The sequence below is a fragment of the Carettochelys insculpta genome, chromosome 5 (assembly GCF_033958435.1).
Source record: "Carettochelys insculpta isolate YL-2023 chromosome 5, ASM3395843v1, whole genome shotgun sequence".
NCBI lineage: Eukaryota > Metazoa > Chordata > Testudines > Carettochelyidae > Carettochelys > Carettochelys insculpta.
This window is the reverse complement of record NC_134141.1, coordinates 82,464,643-82,488,761: the sequence shown is the minus strand read 5'-3', so window position 1 is coordinate 82,488,761 and position 24,119 is coordinate 82,464,643. Positions and strand designations below refer to the sequence as shown.

General features: G+C 42.9%; 2 protein-coding genes across 4 annotated transcripts in view; one reads left to right on the top strand and one right to left on the bottom strand.

Moving 5' to 3' along the window:
* FAM151B (family with sequence similarity 151 member B) overlaps positions 1-13,473 on the top strand; it is a 30,494-nt gene extending 17,021 nt beyond the window's left edge. The window contains exons 6-7 of one of the 3 annotated variants that reach the window (XM_074995395.1): positions 2,711-2,793; positions 10,850-13,473. In XM_074995395.1, coding sequence (XP_074851496.1) covers positions 2,711-2,793; positions 10,850-10,866 — 100 coding nt within the window. In that variant the 3' untranslated portion in view covers positions 10,867-13,473. Of the gene's footprint in view, positions 1-2,710; positions 7,916-10,849 lie in introns of those variants that run through there. The other 2 variants (XM_074995397.1, XM_074995394.1) reach the window with 2 other exon arrangements.
* A 401-nt stretch (positions 13,474-13,874) lies between these two features.
* Positions 13,875-23,282, bottom strand: ANKRD34B (ankyrin repeat domain 34B). Its single transcript, XM_074995393.1, has 3 exons — positions 23,160-23,282; positions 16,876-17,000; positions 13,875-16,282 (listed from the first exon to the last, which is right to left on the bottom strand). The coding sequence occupies exon 3, from the start codon at positions 16,238-16,240 to the stop codon at positions 14,684-14,686; it is 1,557 nt and encodes a 518-aa protein (XP_074851494.1). The 5' UTR covers positions 16,241-16,282; positions 16,876-17,000; positions 23,160-23,282; the 3' UTR covers positions 13,875-14,683.
* Between the last annotated feature and the right edge of the window lie 837 nt (positions 23,283-24,119).

Here is a 24,119-nt window from a genome sequence, read left to right as displayed (position 1 = left end):
GCTACGCGCTGTACTCACACTGTACAAGAGACTGTTAGACTTGCTGCAGGGTTTTTCCTATGGGGTGTTGGAGCAGGCAGATAGCAGATACAGTGTTAGTATATAATACAGTTTGTACCACACAGAACTGGGGTTCTCTGGTCTGACAGCATCCACGGTCTGGCTGGACCACAGATGTTACTGGAGCAGAGAGCCCCAGGCTGGGAGATTATTAGGAGGCGGGCCAGTGACTGGGAGCCCAGCAACGGGGTGGGGGCGGTGGCACTCAGCAGTGCTTGTGTCCCCGGGTATAGGGCCATATTGGCACCCTCGGGCCACGTTGGCCACCCAGCAGCAGCTGGAGCCAGTACCCCACCCCCACCCAGGTCCACATCCTGCAGCCTGGCCATGGCTGGATCCAGCCTCTGCAGGAGGCTGGGGCTGCATCTGGCAGCCCAGATGCATCCAGGATCAGGGCCCAAGACTGGGCCAGAGGTAAGGGGGCTGCTGGGGCTGAAGCTGGGGGGCATGGAGGCAGGGTGACCAGTGGTAAGGAGGTAGAGTCGGCATCAGGGAGGGACAGCAGGCTCAGGGGGCTGGAGGCAGGGGGCCTGCTTTCGCCTGCAAACTCCCTCATTCAGAACCAAGTAGGTCCTGTTGGTGCTGGACAAGGGAGGTGAAAAGGTACTCTGAACAATTTCTTTCTTATAAAATGAACCTTATTTATTTTGGATTTATATCCCCAAATAATACTACACCAGAATTCATTATCAGGAGTTGCAGTGGTTACTCAGGTTTTAGTGCAGTTGCAAGATTCATGGAGTTCACAAATACCACACCATATTTAAACAAGGCTCTGGCTTGTTGCAAGAATCCAACTTGCAAATGTGTGAAGCCTTTATTTATATTTCATGTTGTGATGTTATTAGACTTTTAGTTTTTTTGCCTTTTACCCACACAGTTCCTAAGAGGCAGATGTGGGCTGGCCATTTTCTTCAATTCTCATACATTTTTATAGCATGTTGGATTATTTTATTTCCTGATTATTTTTCTTTCCCCCTGCCCTGAAGAGTTTAAAATCTAAAAAGGAAGTATTGTTCTCATTTTACAGGTAGGGAACTGAGATCCAGAAATAACTAAATACTCTTTAAAAACTTAAAGAAACACCTTCTTATCCATGTTGAACATCTCTAATCCAGAGTTCTCTCATTCGGCAAATTTGGTAATCCAGTATTATTTCAGTTAGCTGGAAGACCAATTATCATGGGTGTGACCGTGTTTCCTGTGGTCCCATAAAGTTTGTTTGCAGCTACCAGTCCTGGCTCTCAGTGTTCTGTGCTGTTATTTAGCTGTAATTTACCCCTAAATATCTTCTAAGAGCCCAATAAGCAGTGGAAATGTTGGTCATGTGCTAGGCAATATTGACCTCCTGTTGTCTAGCAAATTTTTTCATCCAGCTCAGGTCAGGTCCCAAGGGTGCCAGACTAGAGAGGTTCAACTTGGTACTTTTAAATTCTGCTGTCTTTTTTTTAATATTCCGGAAATAGATGTAAATGTTGAATTTCATTGATGGCCTGGGAAGTCTCCCATTTCAGTGGCATAAAGCTTCTCTTTATAGCTCTGCAAATTCAGAAGACAGCATTTATTTAAGACTGAATAATGACGGTTTTGCGCCTTGTGACAATATAATTTTGGGGGGGCATGGGGTGAGAGGGTAAAGATTTTCATATTTTGTTGGTGAAGAAAAATACATTTTTTTTGTTTGTTTTATATAGTGGTTTTGTTTGACTTTGTTTTTTGAAATGTTAGAATAAATTTGGGGCAGATTAATTAGTGAGAAGTATATTGGTGAGGTGTTCAAGGTGGATAATAAATTCAGTTAATGAGATAGCTTTGCAATCTTGTGCGATAATACCACCGATAGTTAAGGTTTCATAATATTTTTCATAACCCTGTTTTAGTTACTTCTTTGCTAAATTTGACTGTTCAGTATATCAGCTGGTCTAGACATTTACCTAGATTTACAGTAGACTACAGAAAAAATAATTAGCAAAGTCAATACAAAGTAAAATTTCATACAGTGACTTGTTTATACTACTCTGTATACTATACACTGGCTATGTCTACACTAGCTTCCACCTTTGAGGGGAGCATGGTAAGTAGGGTGTTGGGAGATTATTAATGAAGTGCTGCGGTGTATATGCAGCACTTCATTAAGCTAATTCTGCCCCCGCAGCAACTTTGAAGTGTTAAACTTCAAAGTGCCGGCTTGCGGGTAACTGCGGCTAACCTGCAGGTACTTCAAAGTGCCCGGGCTACTTCGAAGTCCCTTTACTCCTCAAAATTTTGATTTAAATGATTTGCTTAACATCAGAGAGGCAGAGATAGAATGGTCAGAAGAAAAAGAAATATTGAAGAGCTACCATTGAGCTTCATCTGTCTTGTGGTCATGTGTGGGGTGGTGGAGTAGATGATAATATAATTGAAGACCATATCACAATGCGCAGGCAAAAGTGTGCAGAATTAATAGTGCCCAGGGAACCCTAATTCTGTTATTTCCTAACTTTTGAATGGTTCACTTTCAAATGTTAGCACCCTTTAGCTTTTTATGTGTAATTTTATCTGAATTGAGTCCTAATTGTTTTAGAAGGCTTTTAGTACTCTTTTTTTGTGTGTTTGGTGTTTTGTGCTATGATAAAAATATGTATTTTTAATAATTCTTTTAATACAGGTACAGTCTGACTGTTTGGACAGGAAAGCAAGATGAATACTCCATAGAAGACCTGCTTTACATCAGGGAGAACTTTGATAAAAGTAGGGTTTATTATGATGTTTTGGAACCCCAAAACTCTGAATTCAGAAAGGCGATAGGACTAGAAGTATGAATATAAAGGAAAGAGATGCTCACACTATAAACAGTAAATGAAACAATGAATTTTGTGGGTCTTTTACATAATATTGATTGCAAATTTGGCTCCTAAATAACTGAGGTCTAAGTATCACTGGTATAGCTATATATGGCTCTGACTCAGCTCAGGGGATCAGCTCCCAAGGCCCCTTTCAGATTTAAATTGCTATGATTCTATAGGATCATCACATAAATTAGAATTTCTTCTACACACTGATCTCTACGAGCTTCCTGTGAAGGTAGTGGATTTATTTTAAGAGTTTATCTCTACAAATTTACCAGTGTTATAATTTTACTATTTTTGTTGCTTCAGTGCAAGTCTGCAGGTGGACACTCTTATTTTGGAGTAAGAGCATTGAAATAAAACACTTATTAGATTCACATGCTACCCCAAAACTTGGTGACAGGTATCAGAGGGGTAGCTATGTTAGTCTGTATCCACAAAAACAAGAAGAAGTTGTGTGGCGCCTTATAGACTCACAGATATTTTGGAGCATAAGGTTTTATGGGCAAAGACCCACTTCATCAGACTCAGTGTAGTGGAGATTCCGGAGTCAGGTCTAATTATACAGACTCATGAAAAGGAGTGAGTTCCAGTCAAGAGGAAGGCCAGGAGCAACAAGGTCAATTGAGTCAGGGAGGACGTGGCCCACTTCCAGCAGCTAATGTGGAGGCGGTGTGAACACCAAGAGAGGAGAAACTTCTTTTGTGGTTGGCCAGCCACTCCCAGTCTGTTCAATCCTTGATTTATGGTGTCATATTTGAAAATCAATTATAGCTCTACAATTTGTCCTTGGGGTCTGTTTTTACAGATGGTCTGAGCTAGCTGTTGACTGAGGGTGTGGTGGATGCCTAATCAAGTGGTCGTCTTCGATGTGAAACAGTAACTTCAGGCAGGAGAGACGGAAACCTGCTTGGTAGTTGTTGCAGTGGCCTCCGGCTGGTGGGTTGTAGAACTGGCTTCTTGCCTGACTCAGTCTCAGAACCCAAGGATTGCTGCTGCTATTACTCCTGTGGTAAAAATACTGTTAGCTGGGCTACTCACAAAAGTTGTCAGCATGGTGACCACAGAAGTCTGTAGTGGTGCACATGCCTGCAAGCATTGTTTCCAAGCTAGTGACTGTGAGCTACTAGCTCTTCTACTGCTGTAAGGTAATATAGCTATTTTTGGTGAGTTTTCTCACCCAGCAGGAGGCTGTTGATGTGGCTGTTGCTCCATAAGTATTGTCTTCTTTCCAGGTGTCTTGTGTCCTTTCTCTTCAAGGTCCCCAATCCCCTATAGAGTTTTAGCTTGTGGGCTGTCCCCTTTATATACAATTTGCAGCTCATTGACTGAATTACAATAAATTATAGCTAATCAGCTTTCAGGGATTAGCATATGCTACTTTATAACACATATATTGATGTGACACTCAGGCTCAGCCAGTTTCCATAGAATAAAATGTTAATTGTATACTAATTAGACACATGTACAACAAGCTCCATTTATTTTCATGGACTCAATGTAGTCCTATGGAATTTTTGCTCTGACCTTTGGATGAACCTTAGCTACTTTGTCTGGAAGTGCCATGTATTCCTATGTGTTATTTTGGTGAGTCCTTCCTGACTAGAAGTGGTATTTGCCATTATGTGTTATAGGAAGCTATGTTATCATATAATATGCAATATTTCTTCAATCTGTAGCTGCCATTACTGGATTTTTTCTAATCTAAACTACTAATATTTTCTGTTTTAAAGTTTTGTACTCAAAACTAGTTATTAGTCTAAGAATCCCAAAGTCTCCTCACGCTCTCTTGATTTATTTTCTGTACAATTAAATCAATTATAATTTCTCTGACTTTTAAATCCCTTCTGCCCGTTTTTTTGTAACTCTTCCATTTAAAATGTTATAAGGCATTTCAGGGAACTGAGGCAAAATCTCCTGACACATTTCCCCTCCTTGTTGAGTTGTAAACTCATTACCATTCCAACACTTCATAATCTTGTGATCTCCGCCAGTGCTTGGTCTTCCGCAGTGTAGACTCAGAGCTTTCCTTTGTGGAAGTCAAGCCATCATATCTTATTTAGTACTGATATAATTCATTGTCACACTTGTTTCTCATATTGGTCACACTCACATGCTTTAGTTGTTGGCATTTCCTTTTAATCCTGTAGATGAGAATGGGTACTATAAGTATCATTCTCTGCAATATCAAAAGTACAATAGGATGCAAAATGTTCAAAAATTTTGTAGCTGTGGGAGATAATCCCAAAAACATTTCCCAAAAATGCCATGTTTTGTAATTCCCTTAATATGTTCATTTGTTCAGTTTTCTTTGTGGAGTGGTGGTAATCAAAACTTTTTGCACTTTTCTCATGCTTATGTAATTGTTTTTGTAGTTTGGGGTGATTTAACAATTCCCTGACTAGACCTGTATCTAATCCTACCAGTATTATTCATATAACTGATACTGATCTTGGATTTCCTCATTTATAATTTCTAGTAGGGTGAACCTGAGATCACAACCAGTTACAGAGGTGATGTTACATAGACCAGTGGTGTCCAGTAGTAATTCAAAGATTGCCATACTTGTTGTTGTTGTTTGTTGTCCTTCCATGTTTGCCACAGCCTGCCCCCATCCCCACTCTAAATAAATACCCTACCCCTTCCCCAAAGTCAAGTACCCCCAGCCTCTCTCCCTCCACCCATGGCTCTAACTGAATGGCGTTGGGCTGTGGCCGGCAACACGCCACCGGGGCCACATGGGGGCTGCAGCCGCAGGGGCTGCCGCTGCTGCTCACTTGGCCCACCATGCAGTGGGGTGTGTGCACAGAGCAGGAGGAGGGCACGTCACATGTGCCATGCTGAGGAGTCTGGCCAGGGTGGACACTCTTGCTCCAGCCCTGGAAGGAGAGTGACTTAGCTGCCTGCTAGAGTTGGGTACCGTGGACAGAGCAGTTCTGGGGAAAGGCAGGGTGAGCCTGGGAAACAATGGCCAGGCAAACCCCAGGCTGCAGGGCCTGTTGCAAGGCCTCAGGGTACTAGGGCAGCAGAGAGGCAGCCAGGGCAGTGGAAGGCAGCAGAGCCAACCCCTTGCCAATGATGAGCAGCCATTTCAGACTGCAGTTTGCCCTAAGGTAAGGGGCTAGATGAAGACTGTCAGTGAGACACTGAGACAAGAGTGGCTTTGGGTTCCCTAGAAGGGGAGAAGCCCCATAATGTGGGTTACTGACTTGTTACAAGATTGTCAGGTGTTTTCTCAGTGTTTGTTCAGGTTCTTTATTTTTTATTTTTGTTAAGTGAGTTAAAATAAATGTTATGCTGCCTGCAAAGAATTGTCTACTCTGCATGTAACTTGAAAGGGTTAAGCTGTCCCTGGAGGACAGTTAGCTCACCAGGTTGCACCTGAATGAGGAGATGGAGAGCAGGAGTTGCTAAAAAATTATGCTCAGCTGAATAGAAGCAGAAGGGACCAGTACAAAGCCTAGGAGCTGGGAGGCTGCAAGGAAGGAGTCTGCAGTCCCTTCTTTGGAAAAGGGAGTTATGTTTGAGAGGCTGTAAAGATGAGAAATGCTCCTTTAGACAACTGGATGCCCAGATGGTGGATTGGCACCATGCCCTTAGGTCTTTCTGACACAGTTTAGGAAGGCAGCCAGCTGGTCCCCAGTATAAAAAAGCTGAAAAAATTGGCCTAAGGAGTGTTAACTCCTGGTCTGAGTATCAGTATACTATTAAAATTGGGTTAGGGTGTGCAAAAATGTAACAGCTATAGACCTATCTCCTTAATCCATGTAAAAATACTTTCCAAAAATATTAGCGAAGAGACTTGAAAATCTGAGTTGTATACTTCATGCCAATCAACTGGGATTTTTTTTTAAATGGCCTGGTTCAGAGTCAGTCGATTAGAGCTGTGCATTCCATAACTGTTTAGAAATTCCCATGCAGTGGTTTCATTCAGTGCAGAGAAAGCCTTTGGTAAGACTGAACATACGATATCTTGTTACCTGCCTCTGGTATTTCCATTACATGCATCTGATGAAGCCCAGGAAAGCTTATGCCTCAAAATATCTGTTAGTCTGTAAGGTACTACAGGACGACTTGTTGTTTTTGCGGACACAGACTAATACGGCAACCCCTCTGAGACTTGTGATATTTGTTTCTTACCCTGGATAAATTTGGTTTGACGAAGGCTTTATCCATGAAATAAAGGATGTTGTATTCCAAACCCAACTCTCGTTCTCACAAATAGCAAAGTGTCTCTTTTCCTTTCCAGTCCCATTTTGATCTCTTATGGGGGAACTGCTCCTCCCTCCTGTTCAGTCTAGCATTAGAACCATTTGAAGCAGGAAGTAGGGAACATCAAGGGATTCAAGGAATCAAGATCAGGGAATCAGGAAACAAAATCCTTGTATATGCAGCTGATGTCCTATTTATTAAAGCCTAAGTTAATCTGTCCTACAAATAATAGTTATTTTGGTACGTTCTCTAGCCAAAAAGATAAATTGGAATAAATTAGAAGCAATGAAGCTCTCAAGGGATTTAGTTGGAAATGGTTTTCTATTGTGACATTTAGATGGCAAGAGAAACCTCAGATATTTTGGCAGCCTTTTTCCTAAGGAAATTAAAAAACCTAACCTTGTGAATCATGCAGTTAGTTTATTAAATAGACTGTAGGCACTACCTCTTTCCATCTAAGAAAAAATAAACATAATTAAAAAATGAATACACTTCCTACAATCTTCTTTATTCTGAATTTCCTTCATACCCATGTTCCTGCGTTTTGTTTAGGCCATTCTTGTGGGGTGCTGTGAACAAACCCAGAATTCCTTTACAAAGGTGATAAGAATCTATCAAAATAGATGGTGTTAGACACTTAACACCCCCCACCCTTCATCTGTCCTTCAGTTCATGTACAGTAGTGCCTCGATTTATATGAGGGTTGTGGTCCCATGCACTCTCATGTAATTTGAATTTCAGGTAAGTTGGGCGGGGGCTTTTTCCCCAGTGGAACACATGTTCTGCAGCTGGGGAAGCAGCAGGAACACCTGGAGCTCCTTTTGAAAGTCCTGGGGTTGGGGGAGAACAGTTGGGGTGGGTTAAGCCTGGTGGATGGTTGGTGCTGTGAGAAGGGGACAGGGCGGGGGTTAAGTCTAGGCTGGGTTAGGGTTGCAGAAGGGGTTGGGGTGGAGTTGAGCCAGAGCTGCTTGTGGGGGTGGGGTGCAGTTGAACTGGGGAGCGGGGGTTGAGTTAGAGCTGCGCATGGTGGGGCTTGAACCAGGGCAGGAGGGGTTGAGCTGGAGCTGTGAGCGAGGGGTGGTGAGCTGGTGGTGGGGGTTGAACGGGGGCCAGGAGGATTGAGCCAGAGCCACGCACGTGGTGGATAAGCCAGGGCCAAGGGCATTGGGATTTTGACAGTTTACTTAATTTGATTTGTCATTTTTATTGCAATTTTTTTGGACCTCTGAGCTATATATCTGGGTCTGGACCAGAAATTACATAGATCTAAAGTAGTGAGTCTGTCCCACAAGAGCTCATTACCTAATAAATCATTTCGTTAGTCTTTAAAGTGCTAGATGCCTGCTTTTTCGTTTTACCACAGGCAGTAATTCTTAACCAAGCAGCACAGTGGCTCATTCCCTCATACTGTAGAGCCTCTTATTGGCTCTAGCTGAAAACAGTATGGTGTTGGTTCTTCACCCACTTCCAATGCGCTGCACTCTGATTCCTACCAGTTCCCAACAGATCAGTTGTTAACTATTCTGGAAGTCAGAAATACTTGGTATATGATTGCTACTAACTTTAAACATCCCCCCCCCCCCCCGCTTTCTTGATATCATAGTATGTAGCTAGGGTGACTAGTGCTAAATTAAAATCCAAAAACTTACCCCAATTGAAGACTAGTGCATGAACAGCATAAACTTGGTCACCATCAAAAGAATTAGTGTATATTTTAACTAATACCGAAGAAAAAAAAATCAGATATGGGATGTTTCCCTGGAAGTTTCTGAATAATCCTATAAAATATATGGGCCTCCCCATCAAATTAGTAAAGCAAAATCAGATGAGGCAACGGGGGGGAGCATCCTTTTCTTACTGTGGCCTTTGTATATTCCAGGGTGTATCTTCACTAAGCAGATGTTTGATACCACTGCATTTCAGTTTAGTGCTTCTGGTAAGGATGTGCTAAATCAAACTCAGAGGCTGTGGCTACACTGGCACCTCTTTCGAAAGGGGGATGCTAATGAGCCACTTCAGCAGATGCTAGCGCCGCTGCCATGCATATGCAGCACCTCATTAGCATAATGGTGGCCATGCGCTTTTTGAAAGTGCTGCTTTAGAAATGTGCACCACTGGTGTAGACGGGAGCTTTTCAAAAAGACCCCCCCCCTGGATTTTGAAAGCCCCTTCTCCCCAAAACCAACTGGGAAGAAGGGGCTTTCCAAATCCAGGGGTCCTTTTGAAGGGCTCCTGTCTACACTGGCGGTGTGCGTTTCGAAAGCAGCACTTTTGAAATGTGTGCGGCTGCCATTATGCTAATGAGGTGCTGCATATGCATATTCGCCTCCAGCATCTGCTGAAGTGGCTTATTAGCATCCCCCTTTCGAAAGTGGGGTGCTAGTGTAGCCACAGCCAGAGAGTTCCCGTGTTGGCACTGGTCTTTTTGCTCCTCATGAAAAGTAAGGAAAGTCGATAGTGTTTGCTCCCATTGACCTCCTGCAGTGGAGAACATATGAAAGCTTGAGCTAAGTTACATAGACTCTAAATACATAATTAACTAGTATTGTGTATCTTAATTCAACCTTCCCTTTTAGCGTAGGCCTGGCCTCAGTATCCAGTGAATATGTTGCCTGTCCATACCATCAAGCATAGGGCATGGCTGCTGTGGGCCTGTAGATCTTTACTACGGCTGTTACTTGGTTATTGATTAAGCTCATCGTGGTGGTGCAGTGGCTAAGTTTGCTGCCCCATGGTTCAGGATGGGATGGGTTGGAGGGGAAGGCTGGGCTCAGTAGTAGGATCTGGATGTATCTTAAGTCACTGCACCTGTTGGTGACTAATTTAGCTCTCTTTTAGTACAATGATTTACTGTATTAGTACTCTTTTGTTACCATTTTTCATATACAGAAGCTGAATATGCATTTTTAGATTATGGTTGTGTCTGGTGAAGTTAGTACTGTTACTAATGTATCTAACCTATTTTGTGTTCTATTCTGAGCATTTCAGAGAAAATTAAAACCAGATCACCTTGTTTCTTTGTTACCAAAGGAACATCGGTTTTCTCTCATGTTTTTAAGTTTGCAGTATGATTTGAAGTCAAGATTATTAATGTATCATATATACATTACTAAAAGCAATAATCTCTTTTGAAAAGAATGCTCACCCACTGAAATATCACATCAGTGTTTACAATCACAGCACTTCTGTTTAAAGATACATTAGTATTTTTTTACCATTTTGTCATCTTTTTTGGACATTTCTAGAAGATCTCACTGAAAATATTTAGCTCCTAATAGTGGCAGTAGTTGTCTTCTGTTGATCTTAACCATAAAAACAAATTATAGCATTGATGCTGCAGATCACAGCTGATTGATTAGGGACTTGAACTGAAAATAAGATAAATGACTAACTTTTTTTCCCCTTCCTCTTCTGCAGCCCAATAGAATCCCCACAATTTCTGATTTTCCTCTAATTTCCCCACCCAGCTGTTCCTAAGAAATTCAGTTCATGATCAGCATGGTTCTTTTTGAATTATTCTTCACTATTACCACCCCAAAAGCCCCCATGGCTAGCATCTTTCAACAGGGGACAGAATTAGATTAACTAAAGACTATCAATCGCTAAACCTTAATGGCCAGAGATCCTTTTTATTTGATTGATTTTTTATAGATTATGAATGAGGTTGATCCAAGGCAAATGCATTTGTGTTTTTCATAACAGTTGGATTTATTTGTGTGTATAGTCCTTAATTCATCTGATTTTAGGTCTGCCTCCTGTATGAATACATGAGAACCATGGACTGAGATTCACTCCCCGTAAGGTTGGAACTGCTCTGTATGGTACAATTACAATTGGTTAGGCTGCCTGTGGTGAAACATGGCAGTACAGTTAAGGCAACTGGTGCAATGCCAAGCTGAAACTGTGTGGAAGAACACTTCTCAATTATTGTACAAAAGGAGGATTGTTTTTAAGATATCATCTGTTGGAAATTAATTGCCATTCAGCCTCTTCAGTTTTTCTGGGGCAGATAGGGACTGATCCAAAGGCCACCTGACATTTGGAGTATTTTCATGGTTTTAAACTAGCTTTAGATCAGACTTTTTTGCATAGTATATAATTTTTCACATTCAGAATAGGGACAAAGTACTGGTGCAACCTGTTGGTCCGTTTATTGACATTCAGATTCAATTAAAAGTAAATTCTTAGGGCATAAGAACTCAGGTGTAAAACAGTATTTGGCCTACATGAAACAGGCAAGGGTTGCATTTTGGTCACACATTGTTCTGACTCATACATTGATGAAAGAAAACAGAAATGAGATACTTAAATACTGAATAAAATGTTTTATTAAAACATATCAGTATTCACATTTTGCAAGAAACTAAAGTTGGCAAGTTTAAAGCTAGGACCTTAAGTTCACAGTCCATTTTGGTCAGTTCATGCTCAGAGGATTTAAATAAAATAATTACATGATTTTAGCTATTTAAATCTGAACTTTCACGATGGTAGAGTTGTAGTGGCCTAGATAGTGCATGGTCCTGCCATGAGTGCAGGGGACTGAACTAGATGATGTCTTGAGGTCCCTTGCAGTCCTATGTTTTGTGATTCAGGAATCCTATTCAGGAATGCAAGCATTTCTTTGTCAGCCAATGCTATGAAAGTTATAGGCAATTTTAATTCTAGAATTTTCTAGCAATTGAGTACTTGTTTTTGTGTGTGTATACATAAACAATTTTCTTACCAACTGCAAGTGACAAGAGACTTTAATTGAAAGAATGGTTTGGATCAAAACACTCGCTTTGAAAAAAGCTGTTCACAAAAACAAAAAAAAAAACGCCCAGGAAGTGAAAACACATTTTTCAGAGCAGAAGTCTATTACACTGCAAAAAAGCAGCCGCCAAGGAAAGGTGTGGTAGTTATATTAGACTGGAGTTACGTATGGTGGAAAGAGGGGAACAGACCTTTATGATACATGCCCCATTCAACCACCAGCAGTGCCTATACATTTGAGATTCCATGGAATTTTAAGTGGGGTAGTGGCTACTTTAGGCAACACTTATCTTTAAAGTCCACATTTTACTGTGGACTATCTTTTTGATGTTAGTGCGCTAAATTTACATCAATGGCCTCGGTTGTCATGCTAGCTGTTCCTAAGAGAGCTGGGATATAGCCAGGGACGAGGAAGTGTTGACTATTATTTTGTCACCAGCCAATTGTTTTAGCAAGGATTAGAGGGCCCAGGCTCACAGTGTAGAAGAGTTGAGGCCATGTCCTAAAATCTGTGGGGTTTGGGGCAAGTATTTGCTACCAATTGCTAGATTCTTCATGAACACACACTATGCCCCTATCCTTCCTCTGATATTTATTTGTCCAATGGAGCAAGGTAGGATTAAGCTGCATCACCACAAATATCTGACTGTTTCTAGAAGCTAATATCTAGTTTGTGTAATTCACAACCACCATGAATAAGAGTAAGATTCTTTTGCATAAAATATATGAAAATAAAATATTAAAAAGTTAACTTTTAGATGCAGCCATTTCTTTAAGTAATAAGTTACTCCATTTTTATATGAAATATTTAAAACAATTCAGATAATACAGAAATACACTTGACTGAATTAAACTGAAGCTGTTGCTTAATAAAACATTAATTGTACATTATCAGTTGTGTAGTCCATTTTACTTTAGAATTATAGCTACATTGTATAATTTTCCCACATTGTCTCTTCTCTACTTCCAGTTCTGTAACTCCGACAAAGCAACTTTTCCCCTCAGGAGCTATCAGATAGCCTAAGGCAGTGTTTCCCAAACTAATTTGGCCATGGAACAATTTTGGGCTTGAAATATATTGATGGAACCCATACAAGCTGGTCTGGAGGGAGGTGGGGATGGGCTTCATACTGAAATATTGCCACATATAATGCTTTAGAGTTGATTTAAGAGTTAGGCTTTTTTAGATATCTTATTTTACAAAAAAAGAGAAAAATCATCTGCATGAACAACTAATGTTCTTCTGATAGGAGAATGGTTAGCAACCCTTTAAATATAAAAATTAAGTTCAAATCCAAAACAATACAATATAAACAGCCCAAAGAATGGTTAGTGTCACTGTTTCACAAAACTAGAAAGGACAACATTGTTCAAAAAAGGAAATGCAAAACAAATTAGGTATGGAAAAAAAATAAATTGTGTTTTCCAGTAGTCTTCTCTAAAAACAAAATTTATAAAAATAAGTAATGAGTATTTTTAAATGGAAAGTGTTTTTGCGTATCTTTTTGGCACCAGTTGCATAATAACGATACTATTGAGTGTGCTATAAATATTAATATACCCACTGCCTAAATACTATTCAAATACCTTTTGTATTTTTGATACACACACTTTCTTGGTGAATATTTTAGAAGGCAAAAAATATCTAGCATCAATCATGCTCCCCCCAACACCTATTCACTTTATTCAGAACAGCAGTGTTCCACGAACACAGTTTGGGAAATGCTGGCCTAAGGGCATGTCTACACTATGAAGTTCTGTGGCTAAAAACTGCCTTTTGGTAACAAAACAGTGAGCATACATACTGCAATGCAACTTTTGACAGGAAAAATGCCCTGTGTCAGTGACGAAAGACTTCGCTCCTACCGGGGACTTTTCTTTCTACCTCCCTTTATTGTCAACAAAGAGCCAGTATAAACACTGCTGTTTGTTTTGTCTACAGAAGTGGGTTCTGCCAGTATCCCACAATGCTTGCTCTGATGCCTCTGCTCAGTTTTGGTCTCTGCTCCTTTACAAGCCTGGGCCCCTTCCCTTTCAAAGCTTTGGGAAGTATCTGATAGTTGAATGAGTTGCTCCATTTTGGAAACGAAGTACATAAATTTGGAGTGTTCCTAGTGCAGAGCAGAACTGGAACAGGCAGCAGGCAGCCTGCTGCTGTGTTGCTTTGACATTCTTCAGCTTGGAAAGCTCACAGAGCTACACATGCTGCTGCTCCTGGCAGCTGAGGAGGCTGTGGGAGAATTGGGAGGGAATCCAAAGATGCTCAGGGATCAGCTCTGCCTTCTTACAACACTACACTGTGCAAGACATACCCAAAGTGCATTTCTGACACTGCTGCTGCCCCTAATGTAGACATGATCTGCTAACAGAGGGAGGAAGTGTGAATGCCCTGTGGTGATTTGTGTTTTTGTTGACTTTTGGGTGACGACAGAATTTTTGTCAACAAAACGTGGTAGTGTAGACTTATCCATGTTCTCCATTGCTCTGCACTTCATGAAGTAATTTATGTCTGGGAAAAGTGAGTACAAACCAAATGTGAAATGCTAGCAAATCAGACAACACACAAAGTAGGTGGCCACAGAAAATCAGACAATACTTTAGTTTTCTATTATAAATATTTGTTATTTTTCAGATTATAGCAGCAGTGTAAATTTAAGTGAGCACCCTGCTAAATCTATGATTAAAGTCATTGCAGAGCCCAACCAAGAGTCCCATGTTAAGTATCATGGCACTGAGGGTTGTGACTAGGACATCTGCTTTGGGCTGTATTTATTCCCAATGAATATAACTGCAAATATATTGTACAGATCTGTTAATTTAGCAACCTATTAAAAATTCACAAGCTGCTTAATTTGTTCAGTTTGTAATGACTGCCTCCTTACCAGCATTTTGTTACTTTTGAACTCCTTGGGAAAAGCAGGTGCTGTTGGAATTAAGTTTTTTTGTCCAAAAGAAACAATTCCAGATATCTTGTTGCTAAAACTAATATCTGGAATTGGAGGATGAGGATTCACATTTAAAGGTGGAAGGAAGCCTGGCCTAGTGTGGGCAATATGATCTAATGAAAGGGCTCCTGACCCTCGTCTCTCCAAAACAGCCTGGTTTCTTCTGATCAAAGGACCAGAAGGCATGTTCTCTAGCAATTCTCTGGAACTTGACAAAAAGGATGGAGAAGGAGAGAGAATCTTTTTCCTTCCTAGAAGTGATTTGCTATCTTCTGTGATAGCAGGGCTCAGACTAGTAATAAGCTGAGAATCAGAGCTATAATGATTTGCCCCTAAACTTCTTTTTTGAAAAATACTTCTCAAGGTTGAAACAAATCTCATTTGAACTGAATCTGAATCCTGATCCACAGGAATTTCACTCTGGCTCTGGTTTCCATCAGTATACAGGGACTGAGAATTTATCTCTTCATATGATAACTTTCTTGAGTCAGTTTGATCAAATGTTTTCAACAAATGAGCAGTGTCTTTTACATCAATGCTTTGATGTCTAGTAATATATCTCTTGGATAATGCTAGACTATTGATTTTCAGAGACAGCTCTTCCTCTGGAGTTATATCCTGAAGATCTTCTTGTAAAGAGGAAATTTTATTCTGATGGAACAAAGAAGAATTTTTCATCCAAGACTCCGAATGCAGACGCTGCACTTGTGCCAGCTTGGGTCCTACATGTGTTAAATTTGTTTTCCTGGTAGGAGAGACTGGCTCAGATATATTTTCCATGGTTCGAGGCTTATCTGAGTCTTTAAAGCTAAAAAGAGGGTTTTCTGGTTCACGTGAATTTGAAAGTAGAGAGGAAGATGTTTTAAGTTCTATTTCTGAAGGCGAAGTGCAAGCAGTTGGAGAATGGCATTCCTCAGCATCAGTAGGAGGCACATTTAAGTACTGTCTAGTTGTCTGCCGTCCAGATGGAGATTTGTCTGTTGTAATGATGATAACTTCTTTTCCTTTTGCTTTACAAGCATTTAGGAGAACTTTCAAGGTCTCTTTGTCTTCAGAGTTTACTGCATAAACAAGTGCAGAGTAACCAGAATGGTCTTGCAGACTAAGGTCTGCTCCATTTTTCAGCAACAAAGAAATCACTTCAGGGCCAGCCTTTTCCAAGCATGCATGCATCAAGGCAGTCTTTCCACATTTGTCCTGTATATTTGGATCTGCTTTATTTTCTAGAAGATATTTAACCATTTTTGCTTTGCTAACACTCTGCTGGTCCATATGCTGTGTCTTACAAGCAATCATTAAAGGTGTTTCACCTCGATCGTTACTCTCATTAATGTATGCTCCCCCTTCTAACAGCAGCCTTGTGAGACGAAGTCTGCTTTGGTAGACAGCCTTTATAAGGGAGTTCCCATCAGTTGTTACCTCTGCAGCTTCATCCATCATACCAGTCTTGCCCTTGCGTTCTCTAGTTGTTGACAATAACACCTAATTTTCAGAGAAAGTGGATAGGAAAAAGATTAAATCAGCCTATAGTTTCCCTATTTAAGAATAATTTTGTGAAAAGTATAGTAAAATGTTATCTTTCTCACTTTTCATGAACATGCACACAGTTTATTAAATTACATTGGCATATTAAATAATTGATTTTACATCTTTAAGGAAAACTTGTTCTCTTTTTCATGCTCATGCTTATTCATTAGACTATATTACACCCCATACGTTACATATAGTGATTCTAAACTCAGTTACACTATCTGTACATTTATTTCACGTTTGACATAACTTCTGCTCAGACTGGAACAATTCCTGGTACACAGCAGGGGAAGGAAGATCAAGAGTAATCCTACAATATTTTCTTACATTAGCATTAGATATTTCACAAATTTTTAGAAAAAACACAATGCCAGATACCTATAACTTAATCAAGACAGTAACTAAGTATATAAACAAATCTAGACAGCAATGGAACCACAACCAAATATTAATAAAATACTTCTTAATGTAGAAAAATACATTGAAGACTTAGGGAAGTCAGTAAACGCATCTAATACAAAACAACAATTCTCAGTGTACATTACCTTCCTTATGCTGAATTGAAAGTAGACTTAGGCGGATATGGCAATAAATGGGTAACATTCTGGGGCTCACTGTGCTGAGAAGGATCAAGTGCCTCAACATACAATATCTAAAAGAAAAGAAACACCTGAGAAGAACAAAAGTAAAACATTGTGATATTTCCACCTCATGGAACAGGTCACTGTAATACAAAATAAAACAAATATTTCCTCTGAATGAAAAATATTTTGAGGTTAGAGATAACTAAAAGTAACAAACTTAATGTTTAACAAAAGAGGTAAACTACTTCTAAAATGAAGTATCGATATAGATTCAACACACACAAATTAAAACTAATTAAAATAGCATTTATAATCTAAAAGGAATAAAAAATGTCTCAAATGTATCCTTTTCCAATTTTAAAATAATGGATTTGTTTTGTTGCAGCTGAGATGAAAATTTAGATTCATTTTTTTCCCTATATAATAGGATCATATTGTGATAACAACAGATGTATTTAATTTGGCTGTAATTTTAAGTTAAAGTAGGACTACAACTAGCTCCTAATAGTAATATAGGTCCAGCTGCCTAAACTTCTTTTTCAAACTAGTTTGAAGGTGACTGGTGTCTGGCCCTTTAACTCAATCAACTCTACTTCCAATCTGTCTTTTGTGGATGCTCTCTACCTTTTTAGTTCTAGCTTTCCTACCCTAACTCCCTGGAGCTGTTGAGGGAGGCTTTCTAAAGGTCTCAGAAGGGAGAAGAGAACGTACAAAGAAACCTTCTATCACATTTAGATAATTGTGGCTTCCCTCCTCTTGTAAAAACAGGGGAAAATATGGATGTATTAGTTACCATAAACCACAATATTACAAAAGAAGCTAATTCCTAAATAACATTAAAACAAACAGAGAGGAAGCCATGCTAGTCTGTATACTATCAAAACAAAAAAGCAGTCCAGTAGCACTTTAAAGACTAACAAAATAATTTATTAGGTGAGCTTTCATGGGACAGAAAGAAATGGGTCTGCCCCACGAAAGCTCACCAAACAAATTATTTTGTTAGTCTTTAAAGTGCTACTTAACTGCTTTTTTGTTTTATTAAAACAAACATTTGATATAATTAAAAACAAACTTTATTCCTGCTGAATCCCAAGAATAGTAACTTTCTGGATTACTGGTAAACTCATAATAATTTTACAGTGTTGTCCTAATAGAAATAGAATCCAGTTCCTTCTGTAGCACAGTGTTCCTTCAATTATATAACTATTAATTATATAGTTATAACATTGCAATTTGTACTTTGTTATAGGTAAAGTACTATTTTTCCCCCCAGAGAGAGCTTTGAGAGAACTCTGAAGTTAAACTCATATTCAATGTTTAACATGACCCATACAATCAAGTATCTTTGTTCAAAACAGCATCCTGAAGGGGTCAGTCGCCTGATCAGGGAACAGCTCCCAAGTCTCCTGACACTGGAGCATAGTGCCTCATTACAGGTCATTTACACTACCCACATGAGCAAAACAAGCAGGATTTGACATGCAGAAAAAGTACAGTTAAATTTTTCCCTGGAGCTGTGTCTACACATGCCCCCTCCTTTTGGAGGGTATGTTAATGAAGCGCTTTGGAAGAAGCTAATGAGGCACTGACATGATTATGCAGCACCTCATTAGCATAGTGGCAGCCACACAATTTGAAAGTGATACTTTTGGAACGCCACCACCTGTGTAGATGGGGGCCTTTTGAAAGGGCCCCCCCATTGGCATCATTTCAAAAGCAGCACTTTCAAATCACTTGTGGCTGTCATTATGCTAATGAGACACTGCATATTCATGTTGGTGCCTCATTAGCATCTTCTGAAGTGCCTCATTAACAAACTGCCCAAAAGCATGCCTTGCCACCAAAGAGATTTGATTTTCAAATGTTAAGAAGGGTCCAGGAAGACTCCCAAGCTTTGTACCTTAAATAATTTTTTTTAGATATACAGGTATACATATCTCATAGAGCTGGAAGGGACCTTGGGAGGTCATTAAGTCTAGTCCCCTACTCTCTTGGCAGGCCCAATCACCATTCCTACCAGCTATTTTTTTTTTTTCTTGCTTAATCTATTTAACCCCAGACTCCCAAATGGCCTTCTCAAAGCTTGAACTCCCAACCCTACATTTAGCCGACCCGTGTTCAAACCACTGAGCCATTCCTCCCGTTATTTCTGGGGATGAGTAACCCCGTCTAGAACAGGTATCGGCTCCAATTTAAGTAAAGTCAATGGCAATCAATCAAGCAGAATTATGGGGTAACCCACCCAACCAAGGCCAGTCGGTGGAGGGGCAAAGGGTAAGCAGGAGGGCTGTTTGGCCTTGGCCTCAAGCTGAAAGTAGGCCTCAAAAATCAGACGTGTTAATTTTTTGGTATTTGATAGGCTAGAAAAGCATTTGTTAAAACTAAACCAATTCTGTCTCATGTTTTGGTGCCTTATTTTGTTTGCATGTATCTTTTTTTTTTTTTTTTTTTTTAATTTGTGTTATGGTGAGAGGCCTCATAAGCTGGGATTGGCCAGGCCTCTCTGGGCCTTTGAGAGAGTCTGTCCTCCATGTACTGTAAAACTTCCCAGGCCCAGCAGGTGAAAGTGGGAGATCATGGGGGTCTGGGATGAGAAGGGGCACAGATATTGGTGTAGTAAGACTTCTGTTTTGGGTTCAGGGCCCAGCCAGCTCTCCATATGGCAGGTCTGGGAAGGCAGTGCTACTTCCACCCCAATTCACTCCAGCAGGCCACCCAGCCTGGTTTCGTTGTTGTGGGAGGAGGCACAACCAAAACTTACAAGTCAAGAGGGGGGCATTCAACTCAAAGAGTTTGGAAACGGTGCAGGAAGGGGGTAGCTCAGGGTGTGGAAAGAGGTGTACTTCAGTGTGCAGGCAGGAGGTGGTTAGGGACTGTGTGAGAGCAGGGGAAGATAGCTCAGGGTACAGGGAGGGGGTACCTAGGGGCTGTGTGCAATCAGGGAGATAGCCCAGGGTATAAGCACAAAGTAGCCAGGACCAGCTGGTGGCAGCTCAGGGGTCAGGAAAGGGATAAACTAGAGGCTGTATGCCATGAGGGCTCCCCTGCTCTGTCAGCCATGGAGTCAGGTACTCACCCCTGCAGCTCCTGCCAGAGGTGTGAGCTAACGGGGCTGGGAACTAAGGGGCAGTTTCAACCCCTTGCATCAGCAATAGAGGAGAGAGCAGCATAGCTGCCTGCACTATGGCACCAGCCAGAGTAGCAGCTGTCCTGTGGCTTGGGATCCTACTTCTGACTTGGCCAGAGGGCAGGAAATAGAACAGGCTGTAGAGCTGTTCCTGGCACTACAATGCCCTTGTTAGAGAGCCCCACAACTCTGCTCCTGGAGTCTGGAGCTCTCTCACCCACAGGAAATACTGGGCATGCCGCATTCAGCCCTGTGGATCCCAACCTGAGCTACCTCATGCTCATGATTTGGGGGAGGGTCAGAGGGAGCTGGATCTGGGATGTGTGGGGAATCCAGAGGGGAATCATGAATCAGGGCTTCAGCCTGGGGACAGGGTATCAGCATGGGGACAGCCTGGGAACTTCAGCAAGGATGGGCGTGAAGATGGACTGGGGATCAAGATATCAGCCCCACAGCCAGGTATCAGGGCTGCATCCCCTTGGCATAAAAGGGATGTTAGACTCCCTTTCTCCCTGTTATGAAATCCTGCTTTAGGGTGCACTTGGGGACTGGCGACACATACCCCTCACCCCACACATCTTAATCCTATATTATACACAGGCCGCCTATCCTGCAACTGGTTTCCTGTGTCTGTCTGCCTCTGCCCTGCCTGAGAGCACCACTTACTGGCTGCAGCCTGCCCTTATTCACCTGCTAACCACAAACAGTAACAGAGAGAGAGTACATAGACTAGCATGGCTATCAAAAAAAAAAAAAAGAGGCAGTCCAGTAGCACTTTAAAGACTAACAAAATAAAAGTCTGTTCTCGTATGGCGATGATCTGAAGAAGTGGGTCTGTCCCACGAAAGCTCATCACCTAATAAATTATTATGTTAGCCTTTAAAGTGCTATTGGACTGCTTTTTTGTTTTGCTAGCCACAGAAAGGAGGCTGCTGCAGACTGACCAGCAGGGGGAGTATCGGACTGGAAAATACAGGACAAATTTGCCCGTTTTTCAAAAATGTCAGGACACTTGCAAGAGGGCTGAAATGAGGAACTGATAGTCACTTTAGATTTCAGCACGTCTCTCATGTAAGTTGAGTTTTTAAGGCTATATACACAACTCACCACTCACATAAGTAAAATTATGTCACGCGGCTGTAACTAAGCCACCCCAAAGTCATGTAAATTATACCAACCAATACCAACATAACTACTGCTGTTCCTGAGGACTGGAGTAATTAAGTCCATGAAAGAACTCTATCACATCATCTTAGATTTTAGTGTAGCCACCTTATTAAACACAGTTCCCTCTACCAGTCTGTGTACAATTTGAGTAACAGCTTGAGTTTTCTGTAATTGGATTTATACAACTAATGAAAAGTCTCTGTTTCTCTGAGAACTGCTGGTTGGGTTGTGAAGTGCACCAGCAGGTGAGAAGATTTGCACTGCAGAGAGAAGGTCGTCTGGAGCCCTACAGTATATTATACTTGCTGTGGCAGGTGCTTTTCTCATGACATCCAGATCTCTATAGACTTTTAAAGGGCAGCTGAATTTTCTTTAGATGGGAGAATATGCTTGAAAGGTATAAAGCAAGCCCAGTACAAACCACACAATTTAAAAACTCTTCTCTTACAAATATCTTACTTCCTCAACAAAAATGACCAGGATTCGCTCTTAATCGTTGAAGCTCCTAACAGAATCTTGTTCCACAAGAACATCCCGAAGTATACTGGATTCTTTAAAAACCCAGTGACTTTAAGACACAGGCAGCTGCAATATCAGCTACCAAAACAAGGAAAAAAGAAAGATCAGTAGTACAGTCTAACCTGACCTGTTCTTCAGGTGTGTGGCAACACTTACATTTAAACCTATCAGACTAACTAAATGTAACCCAGAAAGTGAGCTACTTTAACAGCTAAGCACCTCTCTTATTTTGGACTGATACAGAGAGCCCTGTTACTCTGTAGCCTAACAACTAAAAAGCACTCATGTAGCACTTTAAATACTAACAAAATAATTTATTAGGTGATGTGCTTTCAAGGGGCAGACCCACTTCAGATCATTTTGGAGTGTGAGAAGAGCATTTTTACTCCATAGCTTTGCAATTTTCGATTTTTCCCGGTTACCTCATGCTGGAAGAGATAACGGTAATGCACCTGCAGGTCGTCTAGCGACAGAGATATTTGGATTAACGTAGCATGCTTTTTTGATAACAGACTGTAGGCTACAATGGAAACTGTTTGAGCTCTTGAATAGCTTTTCCATTCTTCATCAGCTGAATCAACAGAACGCTGCAGTAACCACCTGAGGGACGGACTGGTCGTCCTGATTGTATTGCGAACTAACCTACTTCGAATAAATTCCACAAATACCCTTTCCTGTTGCAGAGCCCATTCAGCTTGCTACTGAAATTAAAATGTAAAGGGGAATGTCTTAAGAAACCCCAGCTGAAGCGTGCGGGAAACCATCTCACTGATTTCACTCCCGCATTAGCTCCTTTCTCTGGTGGATCCCGCAACGCAGTTAACATGGGAGCAAATCCGAATTTTAACAGCAACAGCAAACTGTCCTGTCGTCCGCAACACGCTCGGTAAAGTCAGCGACGCTGTGGCGGGGAGAAAGCAAACTTCCCTCCCAGCGAGCGAGCGACCGACACGGGCAGCGCATTACGCGACTTTGAGCTGAAGGCTGGGATCCAGCCAGATCTACACGAGGCGGCCCCGTGGGGCTTATGGGTTTTGGGCGCGGGGTGGGGGCGGGAGGCGATGCCAAAGGCCGGCTCAGCAATCAGCTTCCTCCCAAAACCGCCTTAGCGCGGGGGCAAGAGGAAGCCTCTTCGGGTGGGAGCGGTTCACAGGGCTGGTGCTGCACCTCGGCCATTGCCCCCTCGTGGCTGGGCGGGCGCGGCAACGCGCTAACTTTATGCCGTTTAGTTCCTGCGCCCCCAGCGGACCCCGAAGCGGCAGGGAGGGTTGCAAAGGCGCTGGGGGAAGGCAATGACACACGCCCCCCCCGGCAAACCCCCAGAGGCAACCCCAGACCCCCACCAAGCAACAACGCCCGGCGCAGGCGAGGCGCTGCGGTGAGAGGAAAGCTCGGCCCCGGGGAGGAAGCGGCGCATCCGCACGGCTCTTACCTACGGGGCACGCGAGTCTCCAGCCCCGGGCGGAGGATGAGCGCAGCGGGGTCCCGCGTGCTCAGGACTGCGGCGCAGCGGCGGCAGAGCCCCGACGCTAGAGACACCCCACGCTGCTGCTGCTGCTACTGCTGCTGTGCCACTTGCCACCCCCTGCCCCTCAATGCCGCCCCCGCCGGCGCGTAGTGCGCCCAGCCCTCGGCGGCAGCGGTGCCCGCAGGGTCCTCCCGCCCCGCCGCAGCCCGGCCAGGAAGCGGGTGTTCTGGGTGGGGCGCGAGCAGGTGTCTGCCTCGAGCGGCGGCTACCGCGGACAGCGTTAACGCCTCAGAGCCCCGAGGGCGGACGCGGACGCCATCGCCCCCGCACCTACCCTGAGCGGCCGGGGCTGGCCGGGCCCCGCCCCGGGCCTCTAGCTAGTCACTCTCCAGTCACGGCGCTGCAAAGGCCTCCCCCTCACGGGCACCTGTTACACCCCCCCCCCGGCTTTTTAAAGGGCCAGCTCGCACGTCTCTGCCCGCCGCCCACGAACCATCTACTGGCCGTCGAAAACCAGCCGCCTACCCCCTCGGCGTTCTCAAAGGCCGCCTGTCCTTGGCTGGCCGCCCACCTTTGCCAACGGCCCTCCTCTCCCCCTCCCCACCCAGCTTCTCCGTCCCAACGGCCACCTCTGCCCCTGCCCCTGCCCTCCTCAGCCGCCCCGACGGGCGGTGACAGCGCCGCACCCGCCACACCCCTCGCGCCTCCGGGGTGGGGGTGGGGGGCGCAGCGCGGGGCAGGGAGGCATGCGGGGAACTTTATTAACGGAAGGCGCCGGCCCAGGAGCGGCTCCGCCTCGGGGGACCCTGCTCAGGTCCCAGGCCGGGGCGCGCTTCGACCCCTGCTCGCGGCGGCCATCGCCTCACAGGCGGTGAGGTGCCCGTGTGGGGACCGCCGCGGCGAGGGAGCGAGCACCCGGCGCGG

What these genes read in the sequence shown, in the direction of transcription:
- ANKRD34B (XM_074995393.1), bottom strand. Translation starts at nt 16,240, where the DNA reads ATGATGGATGAAGCTGCAGAGGTAACAACTGATGGGAACTCCCTTATA.